The 13,517-nt window shown below is 40.9% G+C and overlaps 1 protein-coding gene across 1 annotated transcript in view; it reads right to left on the minus strand.

The window, feature by feature from the left end:
• Positions 1-375: 375 nt before the first annotated feature.
• LOC138165490 (volume-regulated anion channel subunit LRRC8C) overlaps positions 376-13,517 on the minus strand; it is a 105,210-nt gene continuing 92,068 nt past the window's right edge. The window contains exon 3 of the mRNA XM_069093880.1: positions 376-8,085. Within this exon, the coding sequence (XP_068949981.1) occupies positions 5,812-8,085 (2,274 nt within the window). The 3' untranslated portion in view covers positions 376-5,811. The remainder of the gene's footprint in view (positions 8,086-13,517) is intronic.

Here is a 13,517-nt window from a genome sequence, read left to right on the forward strand (position 1 = left end):
TTGTCTTCAGCCTAAGCTGGATGACCACTTGTTGGGTGTTCTGCAGCAAGGATTCTGTTTTCAGATCTGCACGGTGCTCCATGGTCACTGAGGCCTCCTCTAATTCTGAAATACAGCAATTTCATGAACCTAGGTCTCCTCTGACTTCAAGGCCAAGACTCTTCACACTATATTACATTACCTCTTGCTATGAAAATTTCAAAGTGGTTCCCCAGTCTCCAGTCACAAGTGGTTGTTCCTTCCTTAGATTGCCTTGTATTTAAAGTACTTATAAGTACTAACCTTCCCCCTTCCCCACCTTTGGGAACCACAGATATAGAAAAGACAAACCTCCTCCTTCTCTCTACCCCCCTCCAGAAAAAAGACAAATATCCATTTTAAATTAGAAAAAGTTTTATTTCACTTATGTTGTTGGAACTGTACTGCAATATAATACAACACGGTCAATGATATTAAGACACTTTTTGCCATAGGTTTAAGATGATTCTCCATCATGTCAACTTCCCGACTTTCCTTGACAGTCTTGGAGATCTTTTTAGAATTTGACAATATGGGCACACACACTGATGTCTGGAGAATGCAAAGAAGGATTGAGCTCACCAGATATAGCCCTTCAAAAACAAAAGTATCCCCTTAAAGGAGAAACTGAGTGGGAGATGATACAGAGGAAGCAGAATTCATAGGACATAACTTATCAAATAGCTGCCAATCAAATAAAACCAAGACCACACCATCTCCATTCTCTTTTATTATTTTACAGAGATTTGACACAAAAAGTCTTCTTAAAATGTTTATTTTTTTATACTGCCAAGCACTGTCATCTGGGAAGACTAAGGACCAGTGGACACTTGGTGCCTAGGGGCTATTGGGGAAAAGGGCGATGATGCCGGGCAGATATGGTATGCTTAAGCTTCCAGAGTCAGTCAGTTAATATTTATTAAGCACCTACTATATGTTAGGCACTGTGCTAAGTGCTGGGGATACAAAGATGCAAAAGACAGCCCCTGCCCTCAAGGAGCTCACACGCTAAAGAGATACTCACCTTCCACCAGTGAGGTTTATCCATTCTGAAGAACCAAAAGGACATCCATTCTATGGTTTCTCTGAGTGCAAAGTAATTTCCAGTACCAAGGATTTAGGGACCCAAGACACAACCTCCTAGCTAGCCATTTAATTACATTGTGATGCTAATTTGGCAATGCCATGGTGGAATGTTAATCTAAGAGGTCAAATTTTACCATTAATAGAATCTAATGGGGAATAACATTACAGATTTACTATGAACTTTAAATGGGGCTTCAAAAAGCAAGCATTTATGCCGAAATATATTCGCTGACTACTCCAGTTTTGGTAAAATTCTTCATAATGATGGATGGTTTGTTACATGGTTAATATCAGTAGATCTTGATTGATCATTTCATTTCCATAGAACATAAGCTCCTTGAGGTCAGGAAATATTTCATTCTTATTTTATTTTTGCCTTGTACAGTGTTTGATGTGTAGTGCTTATTTATAAATGGTTGTTGGATTGAATGATTGCTTGATAGGTGATAAATACAGAGATCTGGTTAGGAGAAATCATTTCCATGGAAGGGATATACAAGCCTGTATTTTTTACCTCGACTTTTGGCAAGTGAAGTACAGTTATATCCATCTCGTGCACTTTTTTTAAGGGGGTGGCACAGAAAATGTTGCTAAAAGCACATCCATAAGTCAGTCAAGTTATTTCTGATTCATATTAGAAATAATAACAAATCTTCAGGGTAAGACAGGCGCCAGTTAGTCCTTCTCTATTTGCCTCATCCCAAGCAATCTGGACTCAGTCACAGACTCTTGCTGGAAGGGACCCAAGAGGCCAGCTAATCCATGAACAAGAGTCCCTTGGCACCGTTGCCAACAAGTGGTCTTCTACCTTTTGCTTGAAGCTCTCCAAGGAGGAAGAGTCCACTCACTCACAACTGAGTGTTTTTGGAGAGCTGATTGTGGGAAAGGTTTCTTGCTAACATGAAAACTAAATTTGTCCCTAAGCAGTTTCTACTCATTGCTTCTAGCCCTGTCTTTTGGGGCCAGGTAGAATCAGTCTAATCTTTCTTGCATGACAGCCCTTGAAGGCAACTCTGATGTCCCCCTGCAGGCATTTCTTTTCTAGGCTGAGCCTTTTGGGATATTTCATGCCCTCTCCTCAGGTTAGGTAGGGCCCTGACCCAAGAGATATGAAAGAAAGGTCACTTTTTTGGGTCTTTTTCTGGTAAGACTCAGTGTGGAGACTTCCCCTCCTCCTAGGTAAGGGTTGGCTACTCATCCTAACTTATGGTCTTAGAGTCTCCCAGAGGCACTGAGATGTTAAGGTGGCCACCTGTAGCTGCCAAGCTAGGGTGTTATCAGAGGAAGGACTTGAACCCAGGCCTTCATTACTCCAAGACTGGTCCTCTATGCTCATAGTTCATAGATCTAGAATCGGAAAGTCATGACCTCTGAGGACATCTAGTCTAATCCCCTCATTTTCCAGACAATGATACTGAGAACTGAGGAGGTGAAATTTCTCCTAGGCTGTCCTGGTGTCAAATATCAGAGGCATCATTTGAATGACTGCATAGCCAGGGTTCTTTGCACTGAATCACACTTCCTATTTAGGAATTAGCAGAAGGGATATTTACAATAATAATTTTTTTTTCTTTATGATGAGTGTGTAATAGCACAAATTGTGAAGGCCAGTCTAGATTAGCACCATAGGTGATTTAATGGGCTAGGAACCATGCCGCAAATGGCAGAAGTGAAAATTGTGTTCATGTAATCCCAAGAGTTTTACTAATTATTTCCCCAAATCTTGTAGTCAGAGACCATGTGGTCAAGATCATCACCCATCTGCAGAGCCACTGGTGAGCTAATTCCTAGACTGGCTTCACTTGGAAATGTGGCATATGTGCTGCCTCAATGAAAGGAACGTCTGCTCTTAGAGTGTTACTCTACATAACAAATAGTTTGCCATTGTGAGTATGCAGGTTTAAACAGCTGAAAACATAGTGTGCCTGTATATTTACATAGGCAGCCTCCTATAGGTCCTATGGAGGGGAGATATCTACCAAGAGCACTTCTACAATGCTGAAAATGGGGGCATACATTGACCCCACAGATGACTAAAATGGCCTTAGGAAAGCCAAGCTACTTATTTACCTGAGTTTTCTTTAATAAAGGCCAAACTTTTTTTTTTTTAATTAACAAATGTGAACTGGGAAATTGGAACGCTAAAAAAGAGAAATAAGGAAATATCTAGGTCTGTGTATTGTATGTCTTCAGGTGGGGAAGGCCCCCCACCTGTCCCCATAGAAATATCTACACATTTACTTTTTAAGCCAGAGCTGAAAAGGCTTAGTGCTGTTTCATATTAAAAACTAATTTAATGATGATGATTATTATTATTATCAGACTCATTTTGGCAGGTAAGGGAGCTTGTAATAGCTCGTTACAAATAAAAAAATAAGCTAAACTGATTTGGCATTACAATTCTGCCAAAATTGGTATAAGTGATGGAAATGCCTCATGCCCACAGCAGGTACTAAATAAATGCTTATAGACCTAGAAAGTGGAATTGTTGCTTTTAAATAAGCTTTTAAACTTGATGGCACTTTTTTTTGAAAGGGCTACATGTAAAAGCAAACCTATGCCTATAATTCAGAAAAATACAGCACCCCCTTCCCAGGTTCCATTGGGGTCCTGACTTCTGGAATAGGATTAGTTTGTTCTTCTTGGTGGCCAAAAAAAAAAAAATCTTCCCTGGAAGTTTAAAAACCTTCAAATCACAAAGTACACAACATTTCTAAATACAATATATAATCTTCACAACTAGTATCTATAGGGACCACAAGAACATTCTGGAAGTGAATGGTTAATTGGGGAGAAAATGTAAACACAAGACCACTTCAAACACACAGAGTTTTTAACCCTCAATGCCCAGCCTCATGTGAGTAAGCTGGCCAGTTGGCATTCAGAAACACTGAATATTCAGCAGGCCCTGTAGCATCACTTTGGTTAGATCATTAGGTGAATAGAACAATGCAAAGTGTTTCTTCAATATGGCACCCAACTGGAGAGTGGAAGCAGTGATACACATACATGTTGAATAGCTCCTATCGATGCAGTCCATAGCAGATTACCATTAAGCTGCTGAATTATCAGTTGAATGACTAGTTTTTAAAGCAAGGTTTCTGAGGCCATCCACCACTTTTCTCTTTGACTTCGATGTAAGTCAGAGGAGCTCCACTGGACTAGTGAGTACTCAGTGCAATGAAAATTTGGTACTATGACAAAGGTCTTATGACCAATCACGATTTATGCAAATGTCATTTTTGTATCTTCTTATAACAAAGCTTAAGAGTCCATCGACACTTTTTGCAAAGAGATCCGAATATTTCTGCATTACTAAGTGCAAGAATAAAGGGCCAATATCGACCATCAGGCAAAATCTGCTAAGTGAAAACCACTTAACAATTTATTCACACTTAAAAGAAAACAAAAGTAACAGAATCATTTAGGAAGAGATCCTACTCTAAGGTGAGCATGGCAGATAGGTTTCCTGTGCCTGAAAAAACCAGCAGCCATCTGTATGTTCACAGAGAAGAAAGGCTTGGAGGGAAATTGATTAATATATAAACAGATTATTTTATAGCCTTTCATTTATTTGGGGGCAAGGGGCAAAACTTAAATAGATTACAATTGCCACAGTGCCCAAAAGGAAGGAAAGAAACAGTGGAGTTTACTGGCTATTGAGCATAGTTTTAGTAGGTAAAATTTCCTATCTAATGTACCCACATATGAAGATTTTACAGATGATTGAGTTACTGAAAAAGCAGGCTTCTAATTTCATGATTTTTAATTCCATTACCAATTAGATTATTAAAATAAATTGAGTCTGTCAAAGGTTGTTTACCAGTGCTACACAGCAGCATCAAGATCCAAAGGATAAACAAACCACTGAGAATTTCATTGGAAAATTTGATTTTTAAAAATAATTATCAAAAAGTACAAATCCATTCAACTCTAGCTACCCTATGACACCAATAGCTGAAGGCAGCTTTCTTCTTTCACTAGCAATCCTCCACCATTCAAAGGCAATTGCACCTCTTCTGCAATCCCACCAACACTGTTTGGGGTGGCGGGATACAGTAAGTGTTTAATGGAGACTTTATATCTGTGTGCCTCTTGCTACTGTACCCACTCACTTCAGTTTCATCTGAGCAGAAAGAGAACCAATGAATTGGTTCTTTATGAATGGTTCTTTAATTCTAATTAAATTTAATTCTTTCCAATTCTTTAAAGAAGGAGAACCAATGAATCCTGTCAATGGAAAGGCCAGATGGTAAGAGGAAAATGACCTGCATCCCTTGCAAGACTACTTGGTACATCAAACAAGAGAAAGACCTTGGACCTATATTTGCTCTTAGCAAAATAACTTCATCTATTGCAAATAATCCACAACATGGTACATTTCCAAATTCCTTCCTTTCCTTGAGAATAAACCTAACTTAAAACAAAACAAAACAAAAAACCCAGCAGATGGGACTAGCTGTTTTTGCCAGTACAAAACAATGATAAAGGGATGTTAGTTTCCAGGACAAATAAAATTTTAAAATATTAACATTGAAAAAATACAAGTAAATTTTTATTAAAAATATATGTACTCCTTACTTTAAATCTGTCTGTACATTTTGTTTTGTGTGAAAAAGAAAAAAAAAGTAAAGGCATTAGACTACCTAGTTATTTATAATGTATTTGGTAGAAGCATGTTTCAGTCAAACTTTGAAGAAAGTTAAGTTATTCTGCTTTCATTTGCTCCCGAATATCAGAAGGTAGCGTTTCAAACAGTATATCTTCCACAATAAAGCCAGAGCGCTTCAGCGCCCGGCAGTCACCGAGTTCTGGAGGGAGGACTTCTAATTGATTGCCTTTGACCTCCAAAGTGGTGAGGAATACTAAGTTCCCGATTTTTGGTGAAAGGACCGATAAGTTATTTTTTCCAATCTTCAAAGTTTTCAGTTTCTTACAGAAATACAATTCATCAGGGAGGCTCTCCACTTTGTTAGAAGTGATGGAAAAATACTGTAAACTCTGCAGCACTCCTATTTCCGGTGGGATAAACCGAATGTCATTGAAAGACAGATCTAAGTGTCTGATTTTGTTGCATAGAAAGAGGTGAGAAGGCAGCACCTCTATTTTATTGTAACTAAAAGTCAGGCGCTCCAGGCTGGTGAGCTTTTTGATATGCTCCGGGATGTAGGCGATGCTGTTATGCCACAGTTTGAGAACCGTCAGCTTCCGAAGGTGCTGAAAGCTCATGATTTCTTCTATGGATTTGAGGTTGTTTTCCTTCAAGTCCAGCTCCTGGAGGCTGAGCAGGCTGAAGATGGCATGGGGGATGCGCTCCAGATCACAGTGGACCAGCTCCAGCTCCGTCAGGTTGGTCATTTTCTTCAGGTTGTTGAGCATGACGAGCTTGGTGCCATTGTTATGGATGTACATTTTCTGAAGGTGGCTGGAAACATCCACGACAGCTTGCGGAATTTTGGAGATGTTGCTTTTGAGTAAGAGAACTTTCAGGTTTTTAAGTTCCCGCAGAGATTCAAGAGTGATGTTCCTGGAGATGTCATGACCCAGAGAACCGTACAAGTAGAGTTCCTCCAGATTCCTGAGGCTGTACAACCAGGGGGGCAACTCTCGGAAGTCATCAAATTTGACACTCAAGATCTTCAGGTTTTCTTTCAGGAAGCTCAAAGCAGCACTGTGGATTTTGACAGAGCACTGGTGCAAAGAGAGCTCCTGGAGATTGCTGAGTTGGGCGATGGTGGCTGGGATCATGACATTTTGGATTATTTCAAGTTTCAAAGACTGCAGTTCAGTGATGTCAAAGACGGTGTCTGGAAGGCCAGAGAGCATGATCAAGGGCAACTCCAGGCGGTTCTGGGCATTCACCTGCAGCTTCTGTCTCAGTTTGTCAACTGTCCACTCATTATTTAAGTTCAACTGTTTCAATTTGTTTTCACTGACTTCGGACAGGAACACCGCAAACCTTTTAGAGTAGAGAGGGTCATATTGATCGATCATATGGAGCAGAAAAGCAAAATCATTTTTCACATCTGGTATATCATCAATTCCCGTTTCTTGCCTAACATACTCAAAAGAATATTCCTTTAGGGACCGGTAGAATAGCCAATATAAAGTGTAAAGGCACGTTAGTCCATAGATGCTTACAAAACATAAGTAGCAAAAGGAAAGTTTTGAGAATAAGTGTGCCATGGTGTGATTGCAGGAGAAGTGTTTATACCCAGTCATGTCCTGAATGTCAATGTCACAGCTGACTGTAAACTGGACTTTGGGAACCAGGGCGCTATTATAACCAATGATGATCAGGAATTTGAGTACTTTTAGGACAGTCTGGCGGACGTACATGCTGTAAAGAATGTCTCCTTCTTCCACATGCATCCTGAACTTCTTTACCTTTTCAAAGAGGGCCTTGGCTTGCTCACCTTCCTTCTTATCCAGTGCCCCAGCGGAGGTCTTGTCAACCACAAACTTCTCAGGTATGGACTTTAATGACTGAGATTTGACCAAGGTGTTATCAGTAGCTGTCTGGGAGGGATAAGGTGCCTTTTGTAAGTTGTTCTTCCTGTTATCTTTTTCTTCAGAATCTTCCCCAGACACCTCAGATAAAGCCCTGGTAGTCCAAGGAGAGTCGAAACACTTCCCCAGGATGGAAATGAAGTGTTCTATCTTTGAGCTGGAGCCTGGAAACTTGAACCAAAAGTTGCTGCAAAGCATGAAGATGAGGGTATGGATGAGGACGAGGTAAGGGAAGTACTTGGCATACCAGTGGAGGGCCTTCTCGTAACATATCTGGTTTATAAAGCTGTACTGCTGGAGGTCCAAGTCAGTCTTTCGCCCCTTCATTTCCACAGTTGCAGGGCTGGCAGATGGTTGTGGGGGAGGCGGTGGTGTCGAAGTGTCCATGCTATGAGATGTGTTAGGGAGGGAAGAGTGGTTCTGAGAAGCTTGTATGGTTTTGGGGAGGCAGATTATCTTGTCTTGCATTACCTGAAACATAGAAATGATATTTTCAAATTATACTGCCCCAAGGACTTGTCTGTGTTGGGAAATCAACACATAAAACTGCTTAAAGGATTAGAGATTTAGACCTGGAAGGAACCTTAGAGAGGCCATCAAGAACAACCCCCTCATTTTACAGATGGGGAAACTGAGGTATAGAGTGGCTAGTTGATGTTACTAGAGTCACAAAGCTATGTGTCTGAGCAGGGATTTGAACCTAATCCTGACTCCCAAGTCTAGGTCACTAGTCACCATACCACCAAGTGCCTCTGTTATGCAGGGCTTTAGCCACTTTTCCATGACTCTCTCTGGAGGAACACATCTAGTCCTATCTTCCATATTTGCTCTCTGCCTACCTGGGTGAGAAAAGGAAATGCTGGACTCTCATTACTGATACACAGTATCTCAGTGTTGGACAGGTACCCTCGGAGACTGCGTCGTGCCAGTACTTGAAAGGTAACATACCTGACAAGTAGTCATTCGTTCTTTATTGAACAGTTCAAGGGAGGGGGAACCTCTAATTCTCCGAAGCAGGCCAATCTACTGGTGAATAGCTATAATTGCTGGGAAGTTGCTATTCCCTAAAACAAGACTAACTTAGCTCTTTTGCATTGAAATTATAGGGAAAAAAATCAAACCCAAGTCTATTGCTGAAGGAATTTTTTTCACCAGGGTAAGCCTTTTTTTTTTTTTTTTAACACATGGCTTTTACTCCCTCCCCAAGAGCTCAGCATGTTTAATGCACCTAGGTACATTAGTAGGCTAAATGCCCTCACTCCTCATCTCTGCTTCCTGGCTTCAAGTCCTAGCCCAAATCCTACCTTTTACAAGAAGCCTTCCCAAACCCCATTGAACTCTGGTACCTTCCCTACACTGACTCTTCAATTTTTCTTGTATATATCTTATTTGGACATGGTTGTTCTCATGCTGTCTCCTCTATTAGACTGCAAGCTCCTTGGGGGCAGGTTTTGTTTTGGTTTTTTTTGCCTTTCTTTGTATACCCAGAGCTTAGCACAGAGCTTGGCTTTTTTTTTTTGGTTTGCTTGTTTGTTTCCACTTCATAGTATTTTATTTTTTCCAATTACATGTAAAGATAGTTTTTAGCATTTACTTTTATAACATTGAGTTCCAAATTTTTTTCTCCCTCCTTCCTCCCACGATGGCAAGCAATCTGATATAGGCTATACATGTACAATCATATTAAACATATTTCCACATTAATCATGTTGTGAAAGATGAATCAGAACAAAAGGAAAAAAAAACATGAGAAAGAATAAAAGAGAAAAAGGGGTACGCTTCCATCTGCATTGAGATGCCATAGTTCTTTCTCTGGATATGGACAGCATTTTCCATCATGAGTCTTTTGGAATTGTCTTAGATCATTGTATTGTTGAAAAGAGCTAAGTCTATCAAATGTGGTCCTTGTACAATGTTGTTGTAACACACAGTAGGCTCAATAAGTGATAACTGACTGCTTGGTGGGTCAGCCCATGGAACCCCATGGGTTGGGACAAAAGACCCAAGACTTGTGACAGAGAAGATAGCTGGAAGAGAGGATTTTAGCATCAAAGATGGACCAGTTAGGAAGACCTGGCTAACAGAATCTGATTCAGTTAGAATGAAGAAGGAGAGGATGGCAAGATCCTATGTTATCACTGGCCATTTTCCTTTTACTTATAATAATTTTATAATACAAAATACATTATTGTAATTAACTCTTTCCCATTCATTTGATCCCCGATTGCTGTATATGTGTGTATAAACACATATGTCTCAAGATGCCATAGTTTTTTCTCTGGTGTATGTGTGTGGGAAGGGGCTCCCCTCTGACTTCTCTCATCTTTCTCTTGGACTAGTGATTTAACAAATGTGGAGAGCTTCTGGTGATGAAGTTCCCTCCCCCAACTATTCTGTAATTTGAGGTCTTTGTTGCCTGGAGCAGTAAGATGGAAGGCAACCTGCCCAGGGATCACATAGCCAGTATGGGCCCTAGGTGGAATTTGAACTTAGGTCATCCTGAGTTCATAGCTAGATGGCTCAGTGGATAGAGTGCTGGACCTGGAGTCAGGAAGACTTGAGTTCCAATCCAGCCTCAGACACACATTAACTGTATGACCCTGGCCAAGTCACTTAATCCCCTGGAGAAGAAAATGGTAAAATCACTCCAGTATCTTTGCCAGAAAGACCCCATATGGGGTCACAAAGAGTTGGAAGCGACTGAACAACATCCTGACTCCAAAGCTGCCCCCATCTGCCATGCCACCTTGTCTTGCCCTTTATACCCCCCTTACTTTTCCTTTAGGCTCTCACTTTTTAAAAGCTGTCCTACCCTTTTAATAAATCTCTAGAATACAGCCCATTAAAGGAATAACTTTTTTTTTGACAGTCCCTGATAAGCAGACATGTACCACTCCATACATTTTAAAAGGAAGCTCAGGCTTCAAAACATGCTGTACAGGAAGCGTACAAGGGATGGGGAGAGTTCAGAGCAGACAATGGGAGAGGTGAAAGGAAATAGCCATCATATTGCATACAGCCTAACGCCAACACTAAGCCCCAAATAAGGAACGTCAGGGGCCTGGTCCTCTTGAACGCCCTCTTGCCTCATTTTCTGTTTAGTCTCAATATTAACTCAGTTCTATTTCCTTTGTCACTGATTTTTCTAGCTAGGCTATTGTCTTGGCCCTTAGGAATCCCCTTCTCCACTCCTCCTGTGTCTGCTTTTCTCTTGATCTGAAGTAGGGGGGTTGGCTTTGGGGTCCTTAGAGAAAAGTCTTCTTTGACTGGAACTGGCTGGGGAAGGTGGCATGAAGGACATTTCCAGGTTGTAGGATGAGGGTCAACTGGGATGAGACATGACTGAGCTGGGGGTGGAGAAGGAAAGAGGGAACCTGACCCAGCCTAGCATTCCCACACCCCAAATTTAGATCAAGAGAAGCAGACAGAAGAGGAGTGGAGATGTGGATTCCTAAAAGCTAAGACAATAATTAATGGGAGGCATTCAATGAAAATGCAGAGTCTGAAGACTGAGTAATGTGTAAGAACAGCCTGGAAGCCAGTGTCCCTAGATCATAGAATATATGAGAAGGAGGAAGGTGTATGGAGCCTGGAAAGGCAGGAAGGAAGTAGGTAAGAAAGGGCTTTAAAAGCCTAACAGGATTTTACATTTTATTCTGAAGGTAATGGGGAACCACTGTAGGAGAGTGACATGGTTGCCCCTGCAATTTGACAGCTGAGTGAAAGATAGACTGGAGTGGAGAGAAAGTTGAGGTGGGAAGGACAATCAGAAGGCAAGTTTACAGGTAGAGATGAAAATCTGCATCAGGGTAATATCAGAGGACAGAAGGGGATGTGTATGGGAGATGTGATGAAGGCAGAATCAGTAGAACTTGGCAACAGATAGGGTGGGGGCAGGGAAGGAGAATGAGGTGTCCAGTAAGATACTTAAGCTATAGGTCTGGGTGACCGGGAACATGGTGGTGCCCTCACCAGTAATATGGAAATTAGGAAGAGGAGGTTTGTTTCTAAGTGGTAATTCCTGAAGACCAACTACTAAGGCGCTGAGGCATTGTGATCTGCGTACCTGAAGGAAGGCTCTGTACTGGGGATGTCACAGAGCCCTAACATACTGAAGGATGCAAGTTGGGACACCTTGTAGAAGTGAGGTGGAGTTACAACAGAGGCATGTGCATTTTGCAGGCCTTTGAGCATTTACTGGGGTTTATAGTTTCAGTTTTGGTTTTTGTTATTTGTAATTACATTTTTTCTTTTATTAACCTTTTTACTTAGATATTTTAAAATTTTGATAGCTTTGGTTTGTATATCATATATTTTTTTGGAGGGTAATTGGGGTTAAGTGACTTGTCCCAGGTCACACGGCCAGTTTTTTTTTTCTTTTGTTAAGTGTTTGAAGTTGGATTTGAACTCAGGTCCTCCTGACTCCAGGGCTGGTGCTCTATTCACTGAGCCACCTAGCCGCCCCTTATCATATGTTTTTATATCATGTATCATATATATATATTTTATATCATATATTTGTTTTTATATATATTTCCTTCTATTTTTTTCCCTCTTCCCCTACCAAGAAAGCTACCCTGTGCTACAAAGGATCTGAAAGAAAAGGAAGCAATATATCTGGTTACATACCAGAGAGGCAGGAAAACCAGCCAACACATTAACCCAGGCTGAAAATAAGTGCAGTGGGCCAGATCTACTGCTGCCCCCTGCCCACCTTAGCAATGAAGAGAGGGAGTACATATGTTTTAGCCATACGTCATGACACATCAAAGAGCTGTGCTTTCTCCAGAGTGGGTCCCTCGCCATTCTCAGTTTAGATCTTATTATAGAGACTTCATGAGTTGTGGTGCAATGGATAGAGAGCTAGGCCTGGAGACAGGAAGACCTGAGTTCAAATTTGATCTCAGACACTGACAAGCTGTGTGACCCTGGGCAACTCACTTAACCTCTGTTTGTCTCAGTTTCCTCAATTGCAAAGTGAGAATAATAACAATCCCAGCCTCGCAGGGTTGTTGTGACAATAAAATGAGACAATATTTATAAAGTGTTTCGTAAATCTTAAAGCACTATGGAAATGATATTATTTTTTTATTATTAAGACCCATTGTGTCTATGTTTTATTTGATCAGGAATGAGAGACTCGATCACCACAATCCAAAATAAAATCATTATGGTGTGCTTTCCAGGAAAACATCATGACCAATCCCCCCCCTTCCCCCCAACAAAATAAAGCAAAACAAAAAAGGGCAAGAATTGACTATAAGTACCAAGTTGAAAAGACAAGAAATTTGCTCAAATGAAATATTAATGGGCTGTATTAAAAGCAAAAAAGAGTATCAGAGGAACAGCTAGAAATAAAGACTGGAGCAACATAAAAGTACATCAGCCTATCTGGTTATACAGCAGAGATACCGCTGGCCCCGGTCAGGGGTCAGAATGTGAAGACAGGCAAGTCTGATTGTTCCTTCAGATACAAGCGGTCAGACAGTCTCTAGGAGACTTGTGAAAGCTTGAGGAAGGACTCTGTGGCCTTCCCCTTGTTTTCCCATTCAATTGAAGGTCCCTTCTCTCCAGCATCTAAGACTCTCCCCTCACACTCTGTAGCTCACCAACATTTTGTGTAGCACAAACTAAACACCACATCTGATTCTGTGGCAAATACACAGCTTGGGTTGAGGAGGGTATGTGTGTATGTGTATGGGGAGGGTGGGAAGTGTTGAAAAAATGACAGGCTTGCAATTAGAGGACCTAGATTCAATTTCTGCCCTAATTATACCCTAGGTAAGTCACTAATTCCTCAGTTTCCTCATCTGTAAAATTAGGAATGCTTATAATACCTACCTCACAGCGCTGTTCTAGAAACTCTTTGTAAAAAATAAAGGATTATGGAAATGTGAGTCACT

This window comes from Petaurus breviceps, unplaced genomic scaffold (assembly GCF_028583685.1).
Source record: "Petaurus breviceps papuanus isolate PSGF00001 unplaced genomic scaffold, PetGlider_PUasm1.0 209, whole genome shotgun sequence".
Lineage (NCBI taxonomy): Eukaryota > Metazoa > Chordata > Mammalia > Diprotodontia > Petauridae > Petaurus > Petaurus breviceps.